Source organism: Papio anubis, chromosome 2 (genome assembly GCF_008728515.1).
Source record: "Papio anubis isolate 15944 chromosome 2, Panubis1.0, whole genome shotgun sequence".
Taxonomy (NCBI): domain Eukaryota; kingdom Metazoa; phylum Chordata; class Mammalia; order Primates; family Cercopithecidae; genus Papio; species Papio anubis.
The window spans coordinates 93,017,846-93,044,733 of record NC_044977.1 but is presented as its reverse complement, the minus strand read 5'-3'; the positions used below and the strand labels follow the sequence as shown (position 1 = coordinate 93,044,733).

Below are 26,888 nucleotides of genomic sequence, written 5' to 3'. Positions count from 1 at the left end.
TCCCCATCACCCTTGAGAAAGTACAGGAATCTGGTGAGACCCAGCTGGCTTTGGCTCTCTTTATTAGAGGCACACTTTTGTGAAGAGCAGGGCATTCATCTCATGGCAGACACAGAATCCTCTTCTTTTGCTTCACTGGATTTATGAGCATCCTGAAAACAATCACTTCTTTTTTCTGCACAGGGTTTATTGTCCTTAGAGTATGTCAAGGTTCACAGAACCTTCTGCCCTCAAGGCCTGCCTCCAACTTGGGACTGTCTAAACTGCATCCTGACAAACATTATCCCATTCACTAAGGAAAGCTATTTCTCACACCAGGAGGTGCCAGGATGTTGGCCATCATTTTTGGAGAACTTCCACTCATTTTCACTTTGACCATGCAAATGAACACTGGGTGAGGTATGCTCAAAATGTATGTTCCTTACACATCACGCAGGTGGGCAGTCAGAAAGGAAGCCCGAGTCACAGAATTTTAACTGCCGACCAAACCAAGACAAGGCGGGGCCAAATGTTTAGGTTCTTCATAGGATATATGAAGAAACTGGTATATGAATGCAGAGAATGGGACTAGAATCCAGAAATGGTGTTCCATTTATTCACTGAAAAAGAGGGAGATTAGGCCTTCTTCATTCATTTTCTCCAATCTCGCCAAACTCCCTCCCCTCATTTTCTCCAAAATAACAACACACTGAGAAACATGTTTGTACAAAAACCACGTATTATTCCCCCCCTTCACAAAATCAGGTGGCTGTGAATTACAGGAATAAAACCAGATCAAAGACATGAAAAGAAAAAGCCACCACTTATACTGAAATATAACAGTGTTAAGAATTCAGGTATTTTGTAGAATTATTATTATAGTAAAAATATTTCCACCTGGATCTTTTAAATTTGAAAGTGATCACATTAAAGACCTGAGGTTACAAGGGACCACAGTATGAACCAGAATTCCATTTTCCTTCTAGGACTCCAGGGGAACAGGTAAGTATTTGGAATGAGTTTCCTTTGGGAAAGACTGGCAGGAAGTAGGGAAAACCCTGGCCATTGTCAAAAGGCACTGGGGTCTTTCTGGAGCCAAATGCATTGGAACTAAACTCCAGTAGGAATAAACTCATTCCCATTTCCACTCCCAAGAGTCCAGAACAAAAACAAAAGGACCAAGGTCTCCTCGGTTCCAGTATTCCAGTACTCTGATGGTGACCAGGGACACCTGGTTAGAGGCAAACCTGAGGGTTTGAAAGGCAAATCTCAATTGTGGTTTTATTTTTTTTTTGCTTTCTGATATTAAGGAAAAAAGTTCTAAAGTGTTTTATAAACACCTCCCTATACCCTCTCATATGTAAAGCTTTAGAAAATATATAGAAAAAGATATCCAAAAGATGTCCACCTTGCATTCTAAATAATGAAACTGCCACTTGAGAATGTGAAGTAAGAAAGCCAGGCGCTTTGGAAACCAAGCTCTACCAATAACACCCTTTCCCCACACATGGAAGGACAGGAGGGAGGGAAGGACGAGAAAACCGGGAACTTTCAAGTCACTTATCAGCAGGGGTAAATACGAGCTCAAATTAAGGCATTTTTGTGGCTTGTCCTCTGGAATGGCATTCTACCCTCCCAGCCTGAGCACCCCAAACCGCAAAGCATGATGCTCTAACTGCCAAGTGAGTTCCTTGTTACCCTCAGCATCTCTTTGAAAGCCCTGTGATAGATGGAATGTGAGATTCTCAGAAATGGAAGGGAGAAGGTACAAGGAGCTAATATCCTGCTTCACTTTTCCCATCCCATCCTAACCTTAAAAGTACCGGTTCATGAAATTCTACTCCCTGGCTACTGTAACAAGAGGTAGTTTGGGGACTTGTACCCCCAGCCATCCTAACCAAGTTTCACGAGCTAAAATATTCAGCACTATCTACTTTTTTTTTTTTTTTTTTTCTTGTAAAGGGTTTTTTAAAGAGGGAGAAAAAAAATGCACACAAAGCAGTGAATAGTAGGCTAGACTCATTGCAGGGGTCATTACCCAAGACTCCTAACTTTCAAGGCTAGTTGAGGAAACTAAGGAATGCTTCCCAATATTACAACCCTCAAAGGTCAAATTGCCCCCAGAAAAACAAAACACTCACCCCCAATCCAATGAATCATCTGCATAGAAAACCAGAGCCAGCGGGCCTAGGGAAGGAGCGGATGTTTGTGCTGTCCTCTAGCACATACTAGTTCAGTGGTATGTTCTGCCAGGCAGTGTGGAGGCCCTCAGAGGCCTCACTAGGGAATAAAATCACTGAGGTTCTCCTTCCACATCTCTTTTAATTTTCACACATTTGTGTGTGGCAAAAGTCTCAAACTTTACCATCAGCACCATTCTTAGCTCAGAAAAGCAGAAATAAGGTCACTTATAATGCCTTAAGGTTTGTCCCCTGTGGCTATCCCCCTTCTGCCCATCACTATTTTTTGGTTCCTATTAACTTAGGGTGCTCTCCTTTAAAACAATAACAGAAAGATAAAAAGATAATGATTATATAGCATTATCCATAGAAGCATAAGACAAAGCAAAAAACTGCAAGAGAGCAAAAATGATAAAGACATAGCATGCTAAAGTTGACAGGACCTGCAGAGAAACTGTCAGCTTACTCCCACACCAGGACAGGGGAGATGCAGGTTATTTTAAGGATGACCAGGGCACACTGTCACCACAGGTTTCCCCTTGAGTGTTGGCTGAGGACCCAACACAAAAAGTGTCAGAAGGAGGGGTGGTAAGAGGAGTGGGGAGGCACTGGACACGTGCTTGGAGCTGTGAGAAGAAAAACCCTGAAAGAAACCAAAGAAAGTTTGAGGAACACAAGTCTTGTCATCCCCACTCCAGCTCATGGTGGTCGGCGTGGATGTTCTCTGCATCTTCCAGGCTAAGGAGCAGCTGAGGCTGGTGGGCCAGGAGCAGGAGGCGGAGGGACCCCATCTGCAGGTGGTGGTGGCGGCGGCTGCTGCTGTGGTGGAGGGGGATCTGCAAACATATCCAAGAGTAACTCGTTATTGCTGGAAATACAAGGGACTTAGAGGAAAGAGCCTACTCAATGAAAAAAAGACACAGAAGTCATTTTCTTAGTGGCAGGCAACCAATGCACCCTCTGAGGCATTGATTCCACTGTGGTCTATGCAGGTCAATTCCTTCTGAATCTCCAGGGCGCTGCTCGTGTTGCTTAGCCTAACCCTAGTGGCTGGGGAGTGGGAGGTGTCTGAATTTCCCCCACCCTCCTTCCAGGCCAACTCCTTCCACGAATTGTTCAGAAGTTAATTTTGATTTCATTGTATTTCAATGGTTCTAATTTTATTTCTTCAGTTAAATAACAAGCTCCTTCCTGGGACAGTTCTATGTCTTATTTTTTTTTCTCCCATAGTCCCTAGCCTAGCTGGGCACACAAGAGATTATCAATAAATTCTTGCTATTTAAATGTCTCCACCAGGGCCAGAGAGCTTCACTTGAGGCAGTTGCTGACAAACTGGATAGTCCAGGGAGGCCTCCACAGCTCCTGAACTGCAGTCCTTCGATTTTTGGCCCAAACTAGGTCATGTCCTGAAGGGAACAATTAGTATGAGTGTCTGGGACTCTTTCCTATGTCAACTTTAGCTGCTTTAGTGTACAAAGGAACCCTAGAGATCATTTAATCTGGGTTTTAAAAACCCCTAGATCTTGCCAAAATTGAAAACATATGAAACAAAGTGCAGCCTTGCTCACCAATCAATTCACCCAACTGTATGCCCAAGAGGTTTCTACCAAACCCTTAAGACTCTTCAAAGCATTTTGAAACTCACTGATCTAATCCCTTGTGTCATCTTTCAGTGGAGGAAATGAAGGGCTGAAGTGGAGAAGCAACTCATCCAGTGTGGCCTACCTAGTATCCTAGAACCAATTCACATGGCTCAGAATTCCTAGAGCACTGACTTATGGTAGGAACCAGGCAGCAGGTGGGAAGGTTCCACCTGAAACCCTCCACATTCTCAAGGAGCTCTACTGAGGTTCCTTTGGGAAGGAATCCTGAAGTGCAAAACATGCGTGACCAGCAGGGCATGACAGTGGTAAATTGGTAAAGACCAGTGACACTACCTCTGCAATAGGGATGGAAAACTGGTCAACTCTCCTGACAGGCGGGTTCATTTATGTACGGTTTGCAGGGTGGCTTGGCAAACATTTTCTTGCCAAGAAAAAGAGGTACCAACTGTACTATACAACCTCTGACCACTAGCTTAAGGGAGGTAATTAAAAAAAAAATTGTTGTGATCTTTTTTTTTTTTTTTTTTTTTGAGACGGAGTCTTGCTCTGTGCCCCAGGCTGGAGTGCAGTAGCGCGATCTCGGCTCACTGCAAGCTCCGCCCCCGTGGGTTCACGCCATTCTCCTGCCTCAGCCTCCAGAGTAGCGGGGACTACAGGCGCCCGCCACCTCGCCCGGCTAATTTTCTTGTATTTTTAGTAGAGACGGGGTTTCACTGTGTTAGCCAGGATGGTCTCGATCTCCTGACCTCGTGATCCGCCCGTCTCGGCCTCCCAAAGTGCTGGGATTACAGGCTTGAGCCACCGTGCCCGGCCATGTTGTGATCTTATATACCTAGATAAATTAGTGTCTTTCTTTTGTGTATCTACTTTGTCCCAGACTCTGGGGGCCAGAGAAGAGTAAGGCACATCTCAGTCCGTGAAACCTCCCAGAGTATAACAGTGTACTTAAGGCACATTGTAGTCTCATGTAACCTATGGTAAGTTCTATATGCCTTCATGTAACATTTGCTAAGTTCTATCCAAGTTTTCATTTCTTGTTTTCCCAACTAAAGCTCCTACAGAGCAAGAATTCTTATGCTTCCTATCTCTCTGAACTATAAATAGTAGCTAAACTTTTGGCCACACGTGAACTTCTACATGAACCTAAGATTACAGATGTGGCTGGGGTACCCGACCCACTATTGGTTGCATTTCAGCATCATCCTCACTGGGAAGACCTTCTGGAGTAAAAGGCAGGCCAGGGTCTCTGAAACAACCCTCAGGCCAAGGCTGAAGCCGAGCAAGAGCCTATGGGAGAAATGACCTGGCCTCTAAACACAGCCTCAGACAACTATCACTTAGCAGCACCAGTGCTTTCTTCATTGAGCTTGCTGGGACTTCGTATTTCCTCTCAACACAGACCCCGAATACTACTTTCTTAGCCTACACAGCCACTACTAATACATCAAGAATGGCTACAAGAAACATATGTTATTCCAGCTCTAAACTCACTTCTTTTCTTTACACACATCACTTTTGAACCCTGTATCCACAAAAGGCTGCTGTAGGGAAAACCACCACCAGTAGCTCTACATGTCTGTTGAGAGTCATAACGAGACAGGCTTAAACAGAGGAATATCTTTTTGGCCCCAATGCCAACAGTGCATGCCATAAAGGCACAACCCTGATTAGAAGCATTTTGTCATCTGTGCACCTGTCCATCAGGGGTGCCTAAGAACAAAGACTGAAAACTGGTCTTCTAGAAGCCACTGTCACAGACTGCATCATCCATGGACCTGCCAAATCTCGGGGAGAGAACAAAGCCTCCTTCCCTTATCTACAGCCCTCCAGAACAGACCCTGGGATAATGCATCCCCCTACCGTGTTACTTACACATGCCGTTAGGTGCTGTCAGGGATACCCGGGGTCCTAAGATGTTTCCTGGCATTGGAGGCATGCCAGGAGGGGTAGGGCCACTCCCAGAGGGGTGGATGTTGGCTGCAACAGTGGGAATCATGCGGCCTGGCATGTGCTGCCCGGGCATCATGGAACCTGGGCCTGGTATCTGACCTGTGGAGGGAGATTTAAAGTACTATAAGTATACTAGAAAGGGGTATAAGAAAGGGATCAACTTAAATCCAACTCCTAAATACAGATAAATATCCAACCTTCCAGAGGATCTGAAATACCAACAGAGCAATAATCTGTAATAATCTCTACGTCTAGCTTTTTGTATTCTGAGTTTTTTGGAGGGAGGGTGTTAATGGGGGTAGATCTGTGGAATGACTGATTATTCTAAACACTGGCAAGAAGGTGGCTGTAAAAAGAAATGGCAAAGGTTCCCTAAAATAAAGCACTCACTCTGGTTAGTTTGGGTGAGCAGTAGATTGTCAAATGTCTTCCTGAGGATATACAATGCCAAGCACAGACCACAGGGAATGGAGAGGACTTTAAAAGGAAGTCAGTAAGTAAAAGTCAGTAAAAGGACCACAACTCAGTCCAGATTGTGCTCCATGGCTTACAGGGAAGGTTTGTCTGAAAGGGTATTAGTACTGCGAAATCACCATTAAAAGGGGATTCTTATTTGAATCCCCAATTCCTGTCCACAACTATTTCTCCCATTAAAAGCCTCATGTATGATTAAAAAAAAAAAAATCATTCCTTATAGAGGTTACTATGAAGCACTCGCCTGATAGACTCATGGGAAAACACAGACAGCTCCATCTCTTCCTACCGTTTTCTCCCTTTCCCTTCCCTTCCTTTCATTTCATTTCTTTTTTTTTTGACAGTCTCACTCTGTTGCCCAGGCTGGAGTGCAGTGGCATGACCTCAGCTCATTGCAACCTCTGCCTCCTGGGTTCAAGCAATTTTTGTGCCTCAGCCTCCCAAGTAGTTGGGATTACAGGTGCCCCACCAGGCCCAGCTAATTTTTTTGTATTTTTAGTAGAGACGGTATTAGTTTTTTTTTTTTTTTTTTTTTGAGACAGAGTCTCGCTCTGTCACCCAGGCTGGAGTGCAAGTGGCGCCATCTCCGCTCACTGCAAGCTCTGCCTCCCGGGTTCCCGCCATTCTCCTGCCTCAGCCTCCCGAGTAGCTGGGACTACAGGCGCTCGCCACCACGCTCGGCTAATTTTTTGTATTTTTAATAGAGATGGGGTTTCACCGAGTTAGCCAGGATGGTCTCGATCTCCTGACCTTGTGATCCGCCTGCCTCGGCCTCCCAAAGTGCTGGGATTACAGGCGTGAGCCACTGCGCCCGGCCGAGACAGGGTTTTGCCATGTTGCCCAGGCTGGTCTTGAACTCCTGAGCTCAGGCAGTATGACTGCCTCAGCCTCCCAAAGCGCTGGGATTACAGGCGTGAGCCACTCTTCCTGTTGTTTTCTAATTAATGACAGAAGACCCTACAGTATTCAATACTGTTATTCAATACTGAGGGACATGAACACTAAAGGAATCATTTGAGAGATGAAAATCATATGAGAATCAATATAGTTTTTTTTCTTTAAATCCAGGGGCTTTACTATCTATGTAAGGACAACTGTATGCAACTGAATATAGGTTAGAAGACAGTACCAAGACAGCTAGAAATAAGAATGCTTGATCTTGAAAAATGTGGAGATGGGACCATTTGATAACTAACTGGCAACTGAACGCTGAAGGACAAGAACACTAAAATACCTCCTGTATTCGGTTTCACACTGAGCTTTCTGACCCTTTAGAATGTTTAGCCAACTTTTTCTGTAAAGAGCCAGATAGTAAATATTTCAGTCTTTGCCAGCCATATGGTCTCTGTCACAACTATTCAACTCTGCAATGTAAGCATGAAGGCAGTCACAGATGATACACAACAAATAGACTGTGTTCTAATAAATACATCTTTATGAACTCTAAAAGGTTAATTTCACAAATTTTTCATGTGACATGACACATTATTCTTCTTTTGATATCCCCCTCCAACCATTTAAACTATAAAAACCACTCTTAGCTTACAAACTGTATGAAAAACAATTGATGAGGCAGATTTTGACCTAGGCTGTAGGCGATTCCTGCTTTGGATATGACAGTAAATATTTACTAGTTCTTAAACCAAGGGATTTGGCTGCTGGGCTTGTTTTCTTTTGTTGAGACAGGGTCTCATTCTCTACTGAGGTTGGAGTGCAGTGGTGCAATCACAGGTCAGCTAACTGCAGCCTCAACAACTCAAACTCAAGTGATCCTCCTGCCTCAGTCTCTCAAGTAGCTGGAACTACAGGTGAGCATCACCATGCCTGGCTAGTTTTTAAATTTTTTATAGAGATGGGGTCTCACCATGTTTCCCAGGCTGGTAGTCTCGGGTTTTTTTTTTTTTTTTTTTTTTTGAGACAGGGTCTCTCTCTGTCACCCAGGCTAGAGTGCAGTGACACGATTTCAGCTCACTGGAACCTCTGCTTCCTGGGTTCAAAGGATTCTCCTGCCTCAGCCTCCTACATAGTTGGGACTACAGGTGTGCACCACCATGCCTGGCTTTTTTTTTTTCCTTTGGTATTTTCAGTAGAGACAGGGTTTCACTATGTTGGCCAGGCTGATCTCGAACTCCTGACCTCAAGTGATCCACCCACCTCAGGCTCCCAAAGTGCTGGGTTTGTAGGTATGAGCCACCGCACCCGGCCGTAGTCTTGGTTTTAAAGAGGAATAAATCAAGAAGAATAGTTTAATGGGCACAATCAAGGCTTATTTTTTTTTTTTAGACAGAATCTTGCTCTGTCGCCATCTTGGCTCACTGCAACCTCCGCCTCCCAGGTTCAAGCAATTCTCCTGTCTCAGCCTCCCGAGTAGCTGGGATTACAGGTGTGCACCACCATACCTGGATAACTTTTGCATTTTCTGTAGAGACAGGGTTTCACCATGTTGCCCAGGCTGGTATCGAACTCCTGACCTCAAGTGATCTGCCTGCCTCAGCCTCCTGAAGTGTTGGGATTACAGGCGTGAGCCACCGTGCCTGGCCTGAAATTTTTTTATGTAGGACAAATTATATTCTCTACAGAATAAGAAAAGAGAATCAATGTAGTTTTTCTTTAAATCTAGGGACTTTACTATCTATGTAAGGACAACTGTATGAAACTGAATATAGGTTAGAAGACAGTACTGAGACAGCTAGAAATAAGAATGCTTAATCTTGAAAAATTTGGAGATTGGACCAAATTAAAATACACAAAGCAGTATTGAAGATAATTCAAATAAAGACTCTCTGTCACTACAGAAAGAGGTCTATCTAAACAAAGACATACAAAGCTTCAAACCACACCCTGCCTATCTCCAGTGGCTGTTCCTTGACCCAAGAACCTGAGAGAGGAGCCCCTTACTTCAGGGGTGTCAACAAAGAGAACTACAATGAAGTATGAGAATTAGGAATAAGGGGCTGGGCACGGTGGTTCACGCCTGAGGTCAGGAGTTCATGACTAGCCTGACCAACATGGTGAAACCCCATCTCTACTAAAAATACTAAAATTAGCCGGGCATAGTGGCATGCTCCTGTAATCTCAGCTACTTGGGAGGCTGAGGCAGGAGAACTGCTTGAACCCAGAAGGCGGAGGTTGCAGTGAGCCATGATTGCACCACTGCACCCCAGCCTGGGTAACAAGAGTGAAACTCTGTCAAAAAAAAAAAAAAAAAAAAAAAGAATTAGGAATTAAGGTAGTCCAGTCTTCCAGGGACTACTTTTTAAAGCAAAATACATCAACATTATGTCCCAGAATATACAGAATAGTGAGTTTTGGGCCCTCTGGCCCATCTTTCTGCACTCTATAATGTAATGCAAAGCCCGGCAGAGGAGTCTCAGAGATCCGCTTGCTGGAAAATAACTTGGTCAAATCACTTTGGCAAAACCAAGAGCAGCTGCTGAATCTACTCCTACGTGGACACTGCCACTAGGACCAACTGACCATCATTAATTTTTGTCTTTTTGTACTTGTGCCGTGTAGCTAGGACAGAAATAGGCAGTGTTGGAGAGTCTGCCAATCTAGGGATTGACTCAGAGATAAAAGGGACAAATGGCAAGAATACTACAAGGCATATGAACGATGAGTGCACATAAAGGAGTGAAAGGCAAATCAAGGAAAAACCATGGAAGGAGCAAGCCAAAAATAATGAAGACTTTCCAGCTGATCAATAAAAATTTGTGAGTAACTTGGAATTGTGGATGAGATGTAAGTAAAGTGAAGGAAAGGGATTAGGGATAGGACTAATCCTAAAAACACCTGGGACAGCAGGGACCCAAGGACTCAGGCATCCTTGTGATGGGACTGTGAAGCCACATGCTTGTAGATCCACAAACCAGTAAGAAATAACAGAGATCCTGGGTGCCATGGCCCACCCCCAGGGAATATGCTGCAGGACAGCAGGTACCCTTGATAAGATCTGCATACCTACATCCCTACAACCCATCCTGACTCCTGCAGCCGCTCCTCTATTCTCCATCTCTGACCTGTTGTTGCAGGAATGTTACTACATAAGTGGAAGCACTGTTTGCAATGTTTTGGAATTGGCTTCTTTTTTCACTCCAGGTAATTTCCTGGAGAGTCACCAGTTGTGTATGCAGTCACAGGCTGTTCCTCTCAGTGCTGGGTGGTGCTCCCTGCTGTGGAAGGACCACACACCTTAAAGAGGACATCCAGTGCTTCTCACTTTTTGGCTACTATGAATAAAGCTGCTAGAAAAGTTTGTGTATGGGTTAAGATAAAAAAAAAACAACAACAACACATGGCCAAGTGGGCGCGGTGGCTCACCACCTGTAATCCCAGTACTTTGGGAGGCCGAGGCGAGCAAATCACCTGAGGTCAGGAGTTCAAGATCAGCCTGGCCAACATGTTGAAACTCTGTCTCTAATAAAAATACACAAAAATTAGCCAGATGTGGTGGCGGGCACCTGTAATCCCAGCTACTCTGAAGGCTGAGGCAGGAGAATCGCTTGAACTGGAGAGGCGGAGGTTGCAGTGAGCCGAGAACGAGCCATTGCACTCCAGCCTGGGCAACAAGAGTGAAATTTCGTCTCAAAATAAATAAATAAATAAATAAATAAATATAAAATAAACACACAGCCAAGCCTAAGTTAAACAATCAGAAAATAATGTGAATATCACTCCCATTATAACTGAGAGGTACCATTTATATGTAGCATCTACATAAATACCATACCCTTCTGTGGTACCTTACTATCTTTCATCTGTATTACACTGAGGCTTATAAAGGTTTTTTTGTTTTGTTGTTTTTTGAGACAAGAGTCTTGCTCTGTTGCCCAGGCTGGAGTACAGTGGGGCGATCTCGACTCACTGCAACCTCTGCCTCCCCAGTTCAAGTAAGTCTCCTGCCTCAGTCTCCTGAAGAGCTGAAACTATAGGCTCACGCCACCACGCCCAGTTAATTTTTGTATTTTTAGTAGAGACCGAGTTTCACCATGTTGGTCAGGAAGGTCTCAATCTCTTGACCTTGTGATCTGTCTGCCTTGGCCTCCCAAAGTGCTGGGATTACAGGTGTGAGCTACCAAGACCGGCCAGGTTTTTTTTTTTTTTTTCCCCCCAAAACAAAAATAAAACAAAACTGCTGGGTCTGTCATGATTCAAAGGAAAAAGGGCTACATTAATTCAAAAAAGAGTCATGCATGTAGAACAAGGGGTGAGAACTTCAATAGTAAGGCTACAGAAGACTTAGTGAAAAGTTGTGAAGAGAAGAGAAGATTGAACCTAATTTTCTGTGGGATGGAAAGCAATTTTTTAGAAAATGTTTAAGAGATGGGGTCTTGGCCATGTGCGGTGGCTCATGCCTCTAATTCCAGCACTTTGGGAGGCCAAGGCGGGTGGATCAAGGGGTCAGGAGTTCAAGACCAGTCTGGTCAAGATGGTGAAACCCCATGGTGGTTACAGGCATGGTGGCAGGCGCCTGTAATCTCAGCTACTCGGGAGGCTGAGGCAGGGAACTGCTTGGACCTGGGAGGCGGAGGTTGCAGTGAGCTGAGATCATGCCATTGCACTCCAGCCTGGGTGACAGAGTCAGACTCCGTCTCAAAAAAAAGAAGAAGAAGAAGAAAAAAAGATGGGGTCTTGCTATGTTGCCCAGGCTGAACTAGACCTCCTGGGCTCACGTGATTCTCCTCCCTCAGCCTCCTCTGTAGCTAGGGTTACAGGTGCATGCCACCATGCCCAGCTAGGATAGAAAGCTTTAAGAAGGGATGCAGAGGAGTTAGTGCCTAGAGCAGAGAAAAAGCGCTTTTGCAGAGAAGTATGGGCTGAATGTCAGGTTGATGAGATAGACAAGAATAGGAGATGGCACTCTGCAAGTTCCTTCTTCTTTTTTTTTTTTAATAAAAGAGATGAGGTCTTGGTTGGGGGCGGTGGCTCATGCCTGTAATCCCGGCACTTTAGGAGGCTAAGGCGGGTGGATCATGAGGTCAGGTGTTTGAGACTAGCCTGACCAACGCGATGAAACCCCATCTCTACTAAAAATACAAAAATTAGCTGGGCATGCTGGCGCACACCTGTAATCCCAGCTACTCAGGAGGCTGAGGCAGGAGTTGCAGTGAGCTGAGCTGAGATTGCGCCACTGCACTCAAGCCTGGACGACAGAGCAAGACTCAGTCTCAAAAAAAAAAAAAAAAAAAAAAAAAGAGATGAGGTCTTGCTCTGTCACCCAGGCTGGAGTACAGTGGTATGATCATAGCTCACTAAAGCAGTGAACTCCTGGGTTCAAGTGATGCCCCCACCTCAACTTCCTGAGTAGCTAGGATTACAGGTGTGCACCACCACGTCAGCTAGTTTATTTATTTAATTTTTTATTTTTTGAGACGGAGTCTCACTCTGTTGCCCAGGCTGGAGTGCAGTGGCGCAGTCTCCACTCACTGCAAGCTCCGCCTCGTGGGTTCACGCCATTCTCCCACCTCAGCCTCCTGAGTAGCTGGGACTACAGGCGCTCGCCACCACGCCTGGCTAATTTTTTGTATTTTTAGTAGAGATGGGTTTTCACCGTGTTAGCCAGGATGGTCTTGATCTCCTGACCTCGTGATCCACCTGCCTCAGCCTCCCAAAGTGCTGGGATTACAGGCGTTTGAGCTACCGCGGTCGGCCCATACCAGCTAATTTTTTATACAGATGGGGCCTTGCTATGTTGCCCAGGCTGGTTTCAAACTCCTAGGCTCAATGATCCTCCTACCTCAGTCTCCTGAGTTGCTGAGACTATGAGTGTGAGCTACTGTGCCCAGCCGCAGGTTCCTTAAAAACAGGCATCCTGGGGATTGGTGACAGAGCAAGGAGGAAGGGTGAGCATGGAACTGAGATGGAGAATGAATTTGGGTTTGGTATCTGACTGCTGGGAGTGTGAAGATGGGATGATGTGAAGAGGACACAGAACTTTTGCTTTGGGAACAGGAGATAGAGGCTGGGCAGCCACACAATGAAATACAGAGGTATGTGTAAAGGGAAGAAGGTATAGAACTCCCAGAGTTTCAAATAGAGCAGTGGCAAACACAGAGACTTACTATTCTAAGATTCTCCACAAACTGTCAAAGGGGCAGTTTTTAAGGTAGTACTGTCCCAGCTTTGTTTTTAAGGTGGTACCTTTGTTTTTAAGGTGGTACTGTCCCAGCTCCCTTTTGGAGGCCCATTTTTTGCTCTCTTCCTACCCCACATCACCTGCTAGGCCATTAATAAAAGCAATGCTTTGTTTTCCACACTCTAAATCACTACTGATGATTCTCTAATGGTATTCTAGGTGGTGTGAAGGGTGACAGGAGATGACTTCGTTGCTGCTGGAAACAGGAGGCCTACTTTTAAGCTAAAAAGTACAACACTCTAGCCTGCAGACGAAAGAACACTCCTAATGGACTTGTTGTGACAAAGGGAAGCCATATACTAGGAGAAATAATGCCACCCGTGTTTATCAACAGGTACAGGTTGCCTCCTTCCACCAAGTCCGACCTGGACAGAGGCCTTAAACAAGTTAGGAAGAACATATTGTCACCCTTCACAGGTCTCCTCCTCTCTCTCTGAATCCCTGAGCTTTGGTTTCCTGAGACTTTATTGAATAAAGCTATGTATGTGGCCCGGCACAGTGGCTCACGCCTGTAATCCCAGTACTTTGGGAGGCTGAGGTCAGGAGTTCAAGACCAGCCTGGCCAACATAGTGAAACCTTGTCGCTACTAAAAATGCAAAAATCGGCCGGGCGCGGTGGCTCAAGCCTGTAATCCCAGCACTTTGGGAGGCCGAGACGGGCGGATCACGAGTTCAGGAGATCGAGGCCATCCTGGCTAACACGGTGAAACCCCGTCTCTACTAAAATACAAAAAAAATTAGCCGGGCGAGGTGGCGGGCGCCTGTACTCCCAGCTACTCGGGAGGCTGAGGCAGGAGAATGGCGTGAACCTGGGAGGCGGAGCTTGCAGTGAGCTGAGATCCGGCCACTGCACTCCAGCCTGGGCAACAGAGCCAGACTCCGTCTCAAAAACCGGATCTCAAAAAAAAGCAAAAATCAGCTGTGTGTGGTGGTACATGCCTGTGGTCACAGCTACTCGGAAGGCTGAGGAGAAGATCGTTTGAACCTGGGAGGTGGAGAATGCAGTGAGCTAAGATCGCGCCACTGCACACTCCAGCCTGGGCGACAGAGAGACTCTGTCTCAAAAAAAAATAAATAAATAAATAAAGAGAGACACACAGAGACAGAGACATAGAGAGGAGAAGGTGATGTAAAGATGGAGCAAAGAAAGACGTGGCCATAAGACAAGGAATGCTGCAAGCCACCAGAAGTTGGAAGAGACAAGGAACAGGATTCTTCCCTATACACCCTGGAAGGAGCATGGCTTTGCTGGATATTGGACCTGATTTCCCAGAGAGTAAGAATAAATTTCTCTTGTATTAAGTTATTATGACAGGCTGGGTGCAGTAGCTCATGCCTGTAATACCAGCACTTTGGGAGGCCAAGGAGGGTGGATCACCTGAGGTCAGAAGTTTGACACCACCTGGCCAACATGGTGAAACCCCGTCTCTACTAATAATACAACAATTAGCCAGGAGTGCATATGCCTGTAATCCCAGCTACTTGGGAAGCTGAGGCAGGAGAATCACTTGAACCCAGGAGGCGGAGGTTAGAGTTAGCAGAGATCACACCACTGAACTCCAGCCTGAATGACAAGAGCAAAACTCTTGTCTCAAAAAAATTATAGCTGCCTCAGGAAACTATGTAGGAAACATGTGGTATGCCTTAGGCACTGTACTTAAGAGTTTTATAAATGTTAACTCATTCAATCCCTATACAACACTATAAACCAGGCACTATTATCCCTGTGAAAGAAAGGGGAGGACACAAAGATTAAGTAGCCTGCCCAATGTCATAAAGCTGTAAATGAGGGAGCTCAGATCTGATGTAGGTACTCTGATTCTAGAAATGGTGCTTGCAGCCAGTGTGCACCTCTGACAATCAAGGTCTGGGGGAGAGGGGTCTAACAGGTGCTCAGAGACAATGTGATGCAAACCCTGGTGTCACCAAACTGATTGACCTGTTATTTGCCCCATGCTCAGCTCCAGACAGAAATTACTTTCTGAACCAGCAATTCAGAGTGTATGTTCCAGCAGAGAAATCAACTATTCAAGAAACAATCTGGCAAAGAGGAGCATCACTGGCTGACTGACAAACGCCCATGAAGTGATGTCTACCTATCATGCACTGGGAAATGCCTGCAGGCTCTTGCTCTTAAGTCCAGTAGTACTATTTCCAAAGCTATCTTCTCAGTGGCAGTGGCCCATTTACCTATTTCCCTACATCTTTATGAATACAAGCTGGGATAGGGCAGCTTTAGGGTTTTCCAAGGCTGTTAGACCAACAGATAAAAAACCTTTCTTTCTTTTCATTTATTATAAATTCTAAAGCCTTGTGGAAAAGATTCTTTATCCTATTGTCACAAACAAGGTCATAAAGCCACTAGGATACAGGTGTTCTGAGTAGGAGAGGACAACAGCTTCTCAGCAGCAAAAATGAAGGTATAGAGGAAAAGCAATTTACTTCTGCTTATGGCACCTTGCAAAGACAAACATCTCGCAGGAAAGCAAAGGGTACTCTAAGAGTGAATGATGTCCCTTTGCTGTCCAGAGGTTCCTTCTGTCAGATGCTATGCAACTCAGCACTGGTGTACCTGGGGCAGTGGGTTTAGAGAAAAGACAGGAAAGGAGGTAAGAATAAGGCTGAGTAAGGGTCGACCATGCCAGGTGATGTGACAGTTATCTCTTTGAAGCCTCCAGGTTGTTAGGAAGATGATAGTAAGGGCCCAGTTTTGAGATAAGGAAACTAAGCCTCAGAGAAGCTATGTAATTTGGCCCAAAGTCACAATGAACAAGAGACTGAGCTGAGATTCAAATCCAGGTCATTCTGATCCTGAAGTCCATTCTCTTTTCCTTTACCCCACCTTCCTTTCGAAGGAGTAACTTTCCCCTTAGAAAAGGTAACTTCCAAGGATGAAATCTGAAATGGGTAGAATTTAAGAAGACTCAGGAAAAGACAAAATCAATTTCTCGTAAAGCAACCCTTGTCCTTACGAAACCTAAACATCCTTATGGTTTTTGTGGTGTCTTAATACAAGTCTCACCACTTTTAAATGAACAACAGTGTCCGAAGGCATTTCCATTAATTCTTACTAACATTAAGAGATCTGGGCCGGGCGCGGTGGCTCAAGCCTGTAATCCCAGCACTTTGGTAGGCCGACACAGGCGGATCACGAGGTCAGGAGATCGAGACCATCCTGGCTAACACGGTGAAACCCCGTCTCTACTAAAAAATACAAAAAACTAGCCGGGCGAGGTGGTGGGCGCCTGTAGTCCCAGCTACTCCGGAGGCTGAGGCAGGAGAATGGTGTAAACCCGGGAGGCGGAGCTTGCAGTGAGCTGAGATCCGGCCACTGCACCCCAGCCTGGGAGACAGAGCAAGACTCCGTCTCAAAAAAAAAAGAGATCTGGCCCACACAAATCTGAAATGCATAGGAACAGGCCTTGGCAAACGAAGTAAAGGGTGTATGTCTTTTCCATTAAAAAAAAAAAAAAAATCAGGTATTTTTTTCCCAACAGACAGGGAGAGGAAGAAAATGAGAGAGAGAGAGAGCGTGCGCATCAAAACAGCAGTATCAAAGCTTAGAATGGTGGCAGTCTGACCTACATACAAGCTTTTTTTCTTTTCTTTTTTTTTTTTTTTTTTAAACAGCAGGCATCTGAAGCCTGAAAAATTAAAAGGTTTGCTAAAATTAAGTTTAACTAGTAGAAAAATCCCTCATTCTCTTTCAGGTTTATTATATCTTTTACTAAAGCATTACACTCATGACACTTAATGGAATATTAGTAAAGTATCTTAATTCTATACTTTGGGTTGGGAAAGGAGGGTAGGAAAAGAAAGTTAATCTAGGAAAGGGAACCTGTGAATTTCCAGTCTTGAGCACATTTCATCAATCCATTTCTAACTGTCTATATAAGCCACATCCTCTCTGGCTGAGTCCCCTGGAGAACGGAAATAACAAAATCAGGGCCAAGTGAGGGGAAGCCCAGGCTCCTCAGAGACTGTGCCTTCCCCACAGCAGCTTCCTGGGGGTGCCTGTGACAGACTCTCTTTGTTGAAGACTGGGCCCTCACTGTTCTCTTTGTGAGGGTAACCTGCTACTCCGGAAAGTAGCATGGCAGCCTTGTTATCACATGATGCAAGTAGGACCAAAGGCACCGCAGATAATAAAATCTTGGCTGATGTGACGGGCTATTGCTTTTTTCTTTTTTTTTTGAGACGGAGTCTCACTCTTGTCGCCCAGGCTGGAGTGGTGCAGTGGTGTGATCTCGGCTCACTGCAACCTCTGCCTCCTGGGTTCAAGTGATTCTTCTGCCTCAGCCTCCGGCGTAGCTGGGATTACAGGTGCCTGCCACCATGGCCGACTAAGTTTTGTACTTTTAGTAGAGATGGGGTTTCGCCATGTTGCCCAGGCTGGTCCCAAACTCCTGACCTCGGGTGATCTGCCTACCTTGGCCTCCCAAAGTGCTAGGATTACAGATGTGAGCCACCACGCTCGGCCAGGCTATTGCTTTTCTTTTTCAGTGTGGGGTTGAGTCCAGGGGTGGGTTAGAAAGTGATAACTGGTTGTAATCCTTTCCTGAGCTTTATTTCTCATGAGGTACGGTTGGTAAGTAGGTCTGAGGGGCTTAAAAAGCCAAGTGTAGCTGGGTGTGGTGGCACATGCCTGTAGTCCCGGCTACTCAGGTGGCTGAAGTGAGAGTATTGCTTGAGCCCAGGAATTCGAGGCTGCAGTGGGCCATGACTGCACAACTGTACTCCAGGCTGGGCGACACAGCAAAACCCTGTCTCAAAAAAAAGTTTGTTTTTTTTTTAAAGACAGGGTCTTGCTCTATCGCCCAGGCTGGAGTGCAGTGGCGCGATCTTGGCTCAACGCAGCCTCGACCTCCTGGGCTCAAGTGATCCTTCTGCCTCAGCCTCCCAAGTAGCTGGAACCACAGGCGCATGCCACCACACCCGGCAAATTTTTTTATTTTCGTAGAGACAGGGTTTCATCATGTTGCCTAGGTTGGTCTCGAACTCCTGAGCTCAAGCAATCTGCCTGCCTTGGCCTCCCAAGTGCTAGGAAATGATGGGCGTGAGCCATCATTTCCAGCCCATTCTAGTTTTATCATTAGAATATCACTGTATTATGTCTGAGTTCTCATCAAATCAGACCAATTCTATTCTGATTTTCTAGGCACTTTCAAAAATTCTTACACTATTAATAATGATGAAACAATGAAAATATTTAAATCAAACATGTTCTTTCCCTCTGCTTACACACATCGAGCACACACAAAGGCTTCCCCAATGCAGGCAGCTGACTTAAGATCCATGAGGCAAGAATATTCAAGAGTGTCTCATTTATTACAAATGCCTAGGATGGGCTGGGCCTAGTGGCTCATGCCTGTAGTCCCAGCACTTTGGGAGGCCAAGGCGAGAGGGACACTTGAGCTCAAGAGTTTGAGACCAACCTGGGCAACATAGTGAGACCTTGCCTCTACTAAAATACATCCCTGCCTATGGAGAGCAGAGATTACCACTATAATTATATACTAGATTTCTGTCATTTCCTTCTAACTTAATGATAGGTAATCTTCCTTTAAACATGTGCTAAAGTTCCTACAGTCCTGACCATCTCAACTTAAAGGAGATCCCGCCGGGTGCAGTGGCTCACACTTGTAATCCCAGCATTTTGGGAGGCCGAGGCGGGTGGATCACGAGGTCAGGCGATCGAGACCATCCTGGCTAACACGATGAAACCCCGTCTCTACTAAAAGATACAAAAAACTAGCCGGGCGTGGTGGCGGGCGCCTGTAGTCCCAGCTACTCCGGAGGCTGAGGCAGGAGAATGGCGTGAACCCGGGAGGCGGAGCTTGCAGTGAGCCGAGATCGGGCCACTGCAATCCAGCCTGGGCGACAGAGCGAGACTCCGTCTCAAAAAAAAAAAAAAGGAGATCCCGCCGGGTGCAGTGGCTCACACTTGTAATCCCAGCATTTTGGGAGGCCGAGGCGGGTGGATCACCTGAGGTCAGGAGCTGAAGACCAGCCTGACCAACATGGTGAAACCCTGTCTCTACCAAAAATAAAAAAATTAGCTGGGCATGGTTGCAGGTGCCTGTAATCCCAGCTACTCGGAAGGCTGAGGCAGGAGAATTGCTTTAACCCGGGAGGCAGAGGTTGTGGTGAGCCAAGACTACAAAATTGCACTCCAGCCTGGGTGACAACAGCAAAACTCTGTCTCAAAAAAAACAAAAAACAAAAAACAAAACAAAACAAAAAACCGGAGATCCCAGGAAGTCAGAGGTGCCCTCCTGCTCGAGTAAGCAGCACACCTCAGCAAACAGCAGCCATCACCTGGGCCATTCTCCTCTATGGTTCCCCATGTGCTTTCATATTAACAGATACCATGGGCCAGGGTATGGTCAAGGGAATAACACACATGTGCTTAAGAATTGGTTTCTATTATGACTATTCACCTTTTGCCATCTGGAATGGCAGCCTTATAGGGAGAATCTTAATGTAGGCATCATTTGATACAATTTTATAGTTTAAATGAAAAGGAATGAAATGCAGTGCTGTGTATTTCATTAAGATCAACAAAACCTAAACAAACAGAACAGGTGGGGCCAACCTTCAGTTTCCATTTGCCAACTGGATACCAGAAACACTCTACTACAGATACTTCCCTTGTCTTTTTGTTTGGTAGGAAGAAACCAAGTTAGGACACTATAAGAGATAGGAACAAAATAATAAGAGCCAAGGAAGAGCAATAGAGGCATGCACACAGTCGTCTCTAAACAAAAATTACAAGCATTTGATGAATCAAAGGTAGGGGATGGGGCAGAGGGGCTGAAGGACTTACAGAGGGGTACAGGTACGAATTAAATGGCATATGTACAGGTACCAGCTTACACCAGTTACACTGAAACCTAGAAGTCCGTAAGTGTTTGAGAGCCTAGCAGATTCATAATACCAAGCTGCTACTTTAACAGGCTCCACCACTAACTGATGGAGAGTTGTGTAGAGAAAAATTACATGTAACTTATCTGCATACTTATACAGAAGCCAGAGAGATGAAAAATTAACCACTTGGTAATAAATCTGCCTAGTCCCTGCTCTCAGCATTTCCTCAACCTTACTGGCATTCAGAGGCTGATTATTCCCATCATGTATCATAAAGTCTAGCCAAATACCAAAGACAGCCAACTGACCCAGACAGTCTTCAGCTCCCAATGTAAGTTGTGGCCTGTTAACTTTTCTGGAACTTAGGAATCATAAGTTGGAAGGACCTGCTCATAGTTCTTACCCTGTGGCAACTCAGAGACTAAAGCCATTCTGGCCCCAGAACGCTACGGACAATCTTACTTGTCCTGGTTTGAAAGTACTCTGTAGCTGACCTTTAGAATATGGTCTATCAGACCTACCTGTTAGAACCAGCTTTTTCTGAACCGATAACTTTAAAACAGCGTATTTAATTTACTTTTTTTTTTTTTTGAGATAGAGTCTCTCACTCTGTTGCCCAGACTGGAGTGCAGTGGCATGATCTCAGCTCACTGCAACCTCTGCCTCCCGGGTCCAAGCAATTGGGTCCATGCCTTGGCCTCCTGAGTAGCTGGAATCACAAGCGTGTGCCACCATACCCGGCTAATTTTTCTGTTTTTAGTAGAGATGGGGTTTTGCCATGTTGGCCAGGCGCTGGTCTCGAACTCCTGGCCTCAAGTGATCCACCTGCCTTGGCTTCCCAAAGTGTTGGGATTACAGGCATGAGCCACTGCGCCCAGCCTAATTTGCTGTTGCTCTTAATTTTACTCTTTAACAGACTTAATTTTACATTCAAACTCCAAAGCAACGCAACAAAGGGATAATTTGGGAAAATTATTATCTTGAATTGCTGGAACTCTCACATACTGCTAGAGTGTAAACAGGCACCACCACTGTGCAAAAAGTTTGGCAGCATCTATTAATCTGAACATATGCATATCCTATGATCCACTCTTAGGTTCATAAATACTCAATTCTATACCTCAGGGATATATACAACAGAAATGTACATATATATCTTATCAAAAGACATGTGCTCATGTATTTCACAACAGCACAAACTATTCGTAATAACTAAAATCCAGAAATCAGTCAAATGTCCAACAGGAAAACAGACTAGTAAATAATACAGCCACAGAACACTGTATAGCATACAGAAGGAACAAATGTACGATCACTAACAACAATGTGGATGCATCCCAGATACACAGTGTTGAGTGAAAGAAGCCAGACGTGGCCGGGCATGGTGGCTCAAGCTTGTAGTCCCAACACTTTGGGAGGCAGAGGTGAGAGGACTGCTTGAGCCCAGGAGTTCAAGACCAGCCTGGGAAATATAGTGAGCCCATGCCTCTACAAAAAAATTTAAAAAGCAGTGGGGCGTGGTGGTGTGCACCTGTGGTCCCAACTACTCAAGAGGCGGAGGTGGGAGGTTGAGGCTGCAGTGAGCCCTGATGGTGTCGCTGCATTCTAGCCTGGGTGACAGAGTATGGTCCTGACAAAACAAAACAAAACAAAATAAAACAAAACAAAACAAGGAAAGCAGCCAGATATAATAAATACCATTGTGGTTACATTTAGATAACATTCAACCAGCCCAACTAGTCTACGGTGCTAGAAGTCAGGTGCTAGAAGGTGACTGAGTATGATGAGGGCCTCTGTGTGTTTGTTACACATGAATATTCTCTGTTAAAACTCATCAATTCTGTAAGTATAAAGGAAGTAAAAAAATAAAAAAAAAAAACCTCAGCTGAATATTTATGATTGTGCATTATCCAAAATGTACATTTCAATAAAAAAATCATAAGACTATCTTGTCATAGACTAAAAATAAAAAAAACCTCTCATCATGCACTGCACTCAATAATTCTTTCCTTTACAAATTCACTTTAGAAAAGTCTATTTTTGTGAGAAAGTAAAAAGATTAAAATGACCTATTTCTCTTCCAAAGACTATTTTTATGAACTCTAGTTTGCTGGCACTGCTTCACTAGAATAGCTGTATCTGAATCTGCTGTAAATCCCCTTAGTCTTCTGTCACGGGAGGCAGCACTGTGGCACTGGCCTCACTTTGCAATTAGATGGAGCTCAGTGTGAATCCTGGCTCCACCATGCAGCAAAGTTCTGCGGCCTTGCCATGCTTTGTAAGGTGAGAATGAAAAGTAAGTGAAAAGTAAATGAAAAGTAAGTGAAACAATGTGGGTAAGGGGCATGGCACACAAATACCTATTATCACCAAAATCTCATTTAGGGAAGAAAGCAGATGCACCTCTCTGCTCATCTTTTACAAACTAAATGCAGATGCTAGTGCTCCTTAGATGTTCTGTGAGATTTAATGTGAATATGATGCTTTAGCACCATTAAAAGCCAAATACCATGTAGCTACAGTAAACTTCCTCTTAAAAGTTTATCCCAGTATTTTAGAAACTAAATTTTTATTTATTTATTTATTTTTTAGAGACAGGGTCTCACTCTGTTGCCCAGGTTGGAGTACAATGGTGCAGTGTCATAATCACAGCTCACTTGCAACCTCAAACTCCTGGGTTCATGTGATCCACCAACCTCAGCCTCCTGAGTAGCTAGGACTACAGGTATGTAGTGCCACCACACCTGGCTTTTTTTTGGTAGAGACAGCTTCTCTCTATATTGCCCATGCTGGTCTCAAATTCCTGGGTTCAAGCAATCCTCAAACCTTGGTCTCCCAAAGTGCTGGAATTAATGGTGTGAGCCACCAAGCCTGACCTAGGAATTTAATTTTTGAATAACTACTGTTTTTGAAAAATTACTTTGAGATCTGCACTCTGTTAAGCATTTGTATCTTTTGAAAGCTTAACCCTGGAGAAAATCAGATTCTATACAGAGAATTTAAGATCCACTCAAGTAGACAGAGAAGAAGACTGAGAAAGAAAGCATCTGGTTGTGAGCAGGGCAAACTTCTAAGGCTTTCTCCGCAAATGTCATTTAGAGTGGCAAGTCTGGTGATGGTAGTAAATCTCATGATTGCACATTAATCCTCTGAATGTGTCTAAACAAAAGCTTCCCAAAGTAAACTTAGCCCTGTTTTTCAGTAAAGCCAACAAAAACTACTAAAACTAAGGCCTAAAATATATTTTGGGTTGTGAATAAGTGTGTTGATAATACCATGACTTGGCCAGAGAATTTGCATCCCAACCCCAGAAGCACAAACTTTGGCTCTGGCTAAGCACTTAGTATATTACTGTTGATAAACAAACTATAAAAATCTTACAAGATGACTTTCACTAGACTAACAATACACAGCACACACTCACACATATTGCCCTCTAAGAAGAGAAGGAATGTGGGGTTGGAGGGTGAACTGGAATTAAAAGTACATCTTAGGTTTTAATGATGCTGGCAGTTAAGCTTGAAGGAACTATGAGTTCAACTTCCAAAATGGTTAAAATTTAGTAAATAATAGCCAACTTGAAACAGCTCTCACAAGCTACAAATGGGACAATTTAAGCATAAGAAAATGCCAAGCACAGTGGAACATGCCTAAAATCCAGCTACTTCAAAAGCTGAGGCAGGGGGATTGCTTGAGCCCAGGAATTTGGGTCTAGTCTGGGCAACTCAGTGAGACCCAACGTCTTTTAAGAAGCAACAAGAAACACAAATAGTATCTATGATAGACTGAAACACACAAAATATTTAAAAACTTGTAATTTTACAATATTAAAAATATACACAAAAAAACCTTCACTGGTCACCTTTGGTGACTGGGGGGCAGCAACTCATTATACAGACAACCAATAGAGGGAAAATATGATGTATTTATCCAGGTTTTCCTATGAGAACTGATTTTCAGGGTAACTAATTGAGACACAGTCTCACTCTGTCACCCAGGCTGGAGTGCAATGGCGCAATCTTGGTTCACTGCAACCTCCACCTCCTAGGTTCAAGCAATTCTCATGCCTCAGCCTCCTGAGTAGCTGGGACTGCAGATGTGCACCACTATGCCTGGCTAATTTTTGTATATTCAGTAGACATGGGGGTTCACCATTTTGGCCAAGCTGGTCTCGAACTCCTGACCTCAGGTGATCTGCCCACCTCGACCTCCCAAAGTGCTGGAATTACAGGCATGAACCATCATGCCCAGACTAAAACAACTAATTCAGGAAGCAATTCTGAATGCTAAATTCTAAAACAATTAAGTTGAATGGGGATTTTTATAATGGATGAATCCAACTGATAACACCAGAACTACTGATCAATCTTAGCATCACAAAAAGAAAAACTGACATTACAAGAATGCCTGACCTCATAAATTAATCTTGGCTGGGTGTGGTAGAGCTCATGCCTGTAATCCCTGGACTTTGGAAGTCCGAAGTGGGAGGATTGCTTGAGCCCAGGAGTTCAAGATCACCCTGGGCTACAAGGCGAAACCCTATCTTTATAAAAACATAACCAAAAATTAGCCAGGTGTAGTGGTGTGCGCCTGTAGTCACAGCTACTCAGGAGGTTGAGATGGGAGGATTGACTGAGCCTGGGGGGTTGAGGCTGCAGTGAGCCATGATCATGTCACTGATGTCACTGCACTCCAGCCTAGGCAACAGAGCAAGACAGTGTCTCCAAAAAAAAAAAAAAAAGGTGAATTTGAATCTGATAAAATATCCAGAGCAATCCTCTGGTTTATAGGAAATGTGTGTTTGTGTGTAGGTGGGGTGGGGGTTAGGACATATGAAATGACACTATGCATCTTTGGTGTATAATTAGGCATAGACACGTTGCGGAAAAACCCTGGTTTCTTCAACACATAAATGGCACAAAAAAGGGAAGGTGAATTATTACATAGATTTTTAAGAGACATGTCAACAAATGTGTGAATCTTAATTGAATACTGATTCAAACAAACTAAGCACTCAAAGATATTTAACGAAAGATATTAGGAATTATGGTTACTTTTGTTTGATGGTGATGATAGTTATGTTAAAGAATAAGACTCCTTTGGCCGGGCGCGGTGGCTCAAGCCTGTAATCCCGGCACTTTGGGAGGCCGAGACAGGTGGATCATGAGGACAGGAGATCGAGACCATCCTGGCTAAAATGGTGAAACCCCGTCTCTACTAAAAAATACAAAAAAAACTAGCCGGGCGAGGCGGCGGGCGCCTGTAGTCCCAGCTACTCGGGAGGCTGAGTCAGGAGAATGGCCTGAACCCGGGAGGCGGAGCTTGCAGTGAGCTGAGATCCGGCCACTGCACTCCAGCCTGGGCGACAGAGCGAGACTCCGTCTCAAAAAAAAAAAAAAAAAAGAATAAGACTCCCACTGGTTAGAGATATATTTGAAGTCTATCTCATTTCCCAAAGTGAGGAGGAAAAGACAAAAACAGACTCGAAAATGTTGATAATTTTGAAGCTGTCCAATAGGTACATGGGGGATTATCATACTATTCTCTCTACTTTATCTATGGTTGCAGATTTCTGTAACAAAAAGTAAAAGTGGCAGAAAGATGATGGTTGTTGAAACCAGGTCATGGGAGTTTGCTGTGTTACGTGTGTTTATCTTTGAAAATATCTACAAATTTTTTAAAGTATCAATAATCCAAAGATAAATTCTGAATGAACTCTGAGATATTACTGTCCATTCAGAGACCGACCTACTCAACAAAAAAGCATCATACCAAGAGAAAAAGAACACGGAAGGCCTTATATGGCGATAACCCTAAATCTCACATGCCTACAATTTTCTAGATGACAATGAAAATTTTGAACAGTCTTCATGAGAAAACACCAACTGTGTGGTTGGCCCCAGTGATGCTCTGTGCCTCTGTAGTGACCAAAAGCTTTTTCCAAGAGCAGGGCCTTCCTCTTACCTGGCTGGGGTGGATGAGGTGGTGGCATCTGGTGGTGCATCAGAGGGTAAGGAGGGGGCTGTTGATGAGGCATCATGCCAGGGTGCCCTGCTGCTCCAAGTGGGGCCAGGCCAGGTCCTCCTGAGTGCTGGTGGGCCTGTTGAGGGTTCTGGCCATGCTGCTGCTGTTCCATTTGCTGTCGTGCTCGTAATTCAGCATACTTGAGCTGTTCCATGTGGAAGTTTTGGCGTTCGGTAAGCAACTGCTGCCTCTGTTGTTCTAGCTGTAAGCAAAGGAAGTGGAAGGGAAAAGACACCAGAAGAGGCTTTCAGGATTGGATAACACAAAGAACAACTACATAATGCCTGAATTCCCTCTATCCCATCACACTGACATCACCACCTCACTTCCTGCACCTTCTACAGTGAGAACAAAGGCGTTATTTGAGTAGCATATTTCCATTTGGACATCTGTTACCATGCAACGTCTTCTCCATGTTGAGTCTAAGTCTTTCCTTGTAATCTTCCTGCAGTAGGGCTACTGCTCTTTGGGCTCACTTGGACACATGTAATCCTCTCTATGTTTTTGGCAGGCCTTTAGATAACTAAAAATACTTCCTATGGCTGTCTGAGTCTTCCCCAGGTAAAATGAGCCTCTGTTGTCCTTGTAATAGTTCCTCAGATGTTAACATTTCAAGTTCCCCCAACTTCCTATGTGCTCTCTTTTGGATGTGATACTCTTTTGGTTATCATCTAT

At 44.5% G+C, this 26,888-nt stretch overlaps 1 protein-coding gene across 5 annotated transcripts in view; it reads right to left on the bottom strand.

The window, feature by feature from the left end:
* Positions 1 to 573: 573 nt before the first annotated feature.
* Positions 574 to 26,888, bottom strand: part of SMARCC1 (SWI/SNF related, matrix associated, actin dependent regulator of chromatin subfamily c member 1) — a 198,865-nt gene continuing 172,550 nt past the window's right edge. For all 5 annotated transcript variants that reach the window (XM_021934459.2, XM_031663388.1, XM_031663391.1 and 2 more), the window contains 3 exons: positions 26,154 to 26,415; positions 5,636 to 5,812; positions 574 to 2,995 (listed from right to left, as the gene is read on the bottom strand). In XM_021934459.2, coding sequence (XP_021790151.1) covers positions 2,898 to 2,995; positions 5,636 to 5,812; positions 26,154 to 26,415 — 537 coding nt within the window. In that variant the 3' untranslated portion in view covers positions 574 to 2,897. The remainder of the gene's footprint in view (positions 2,996 to 5,635; positions 5,813 to 26,153; positions 26,416 to 26,888) is intronic.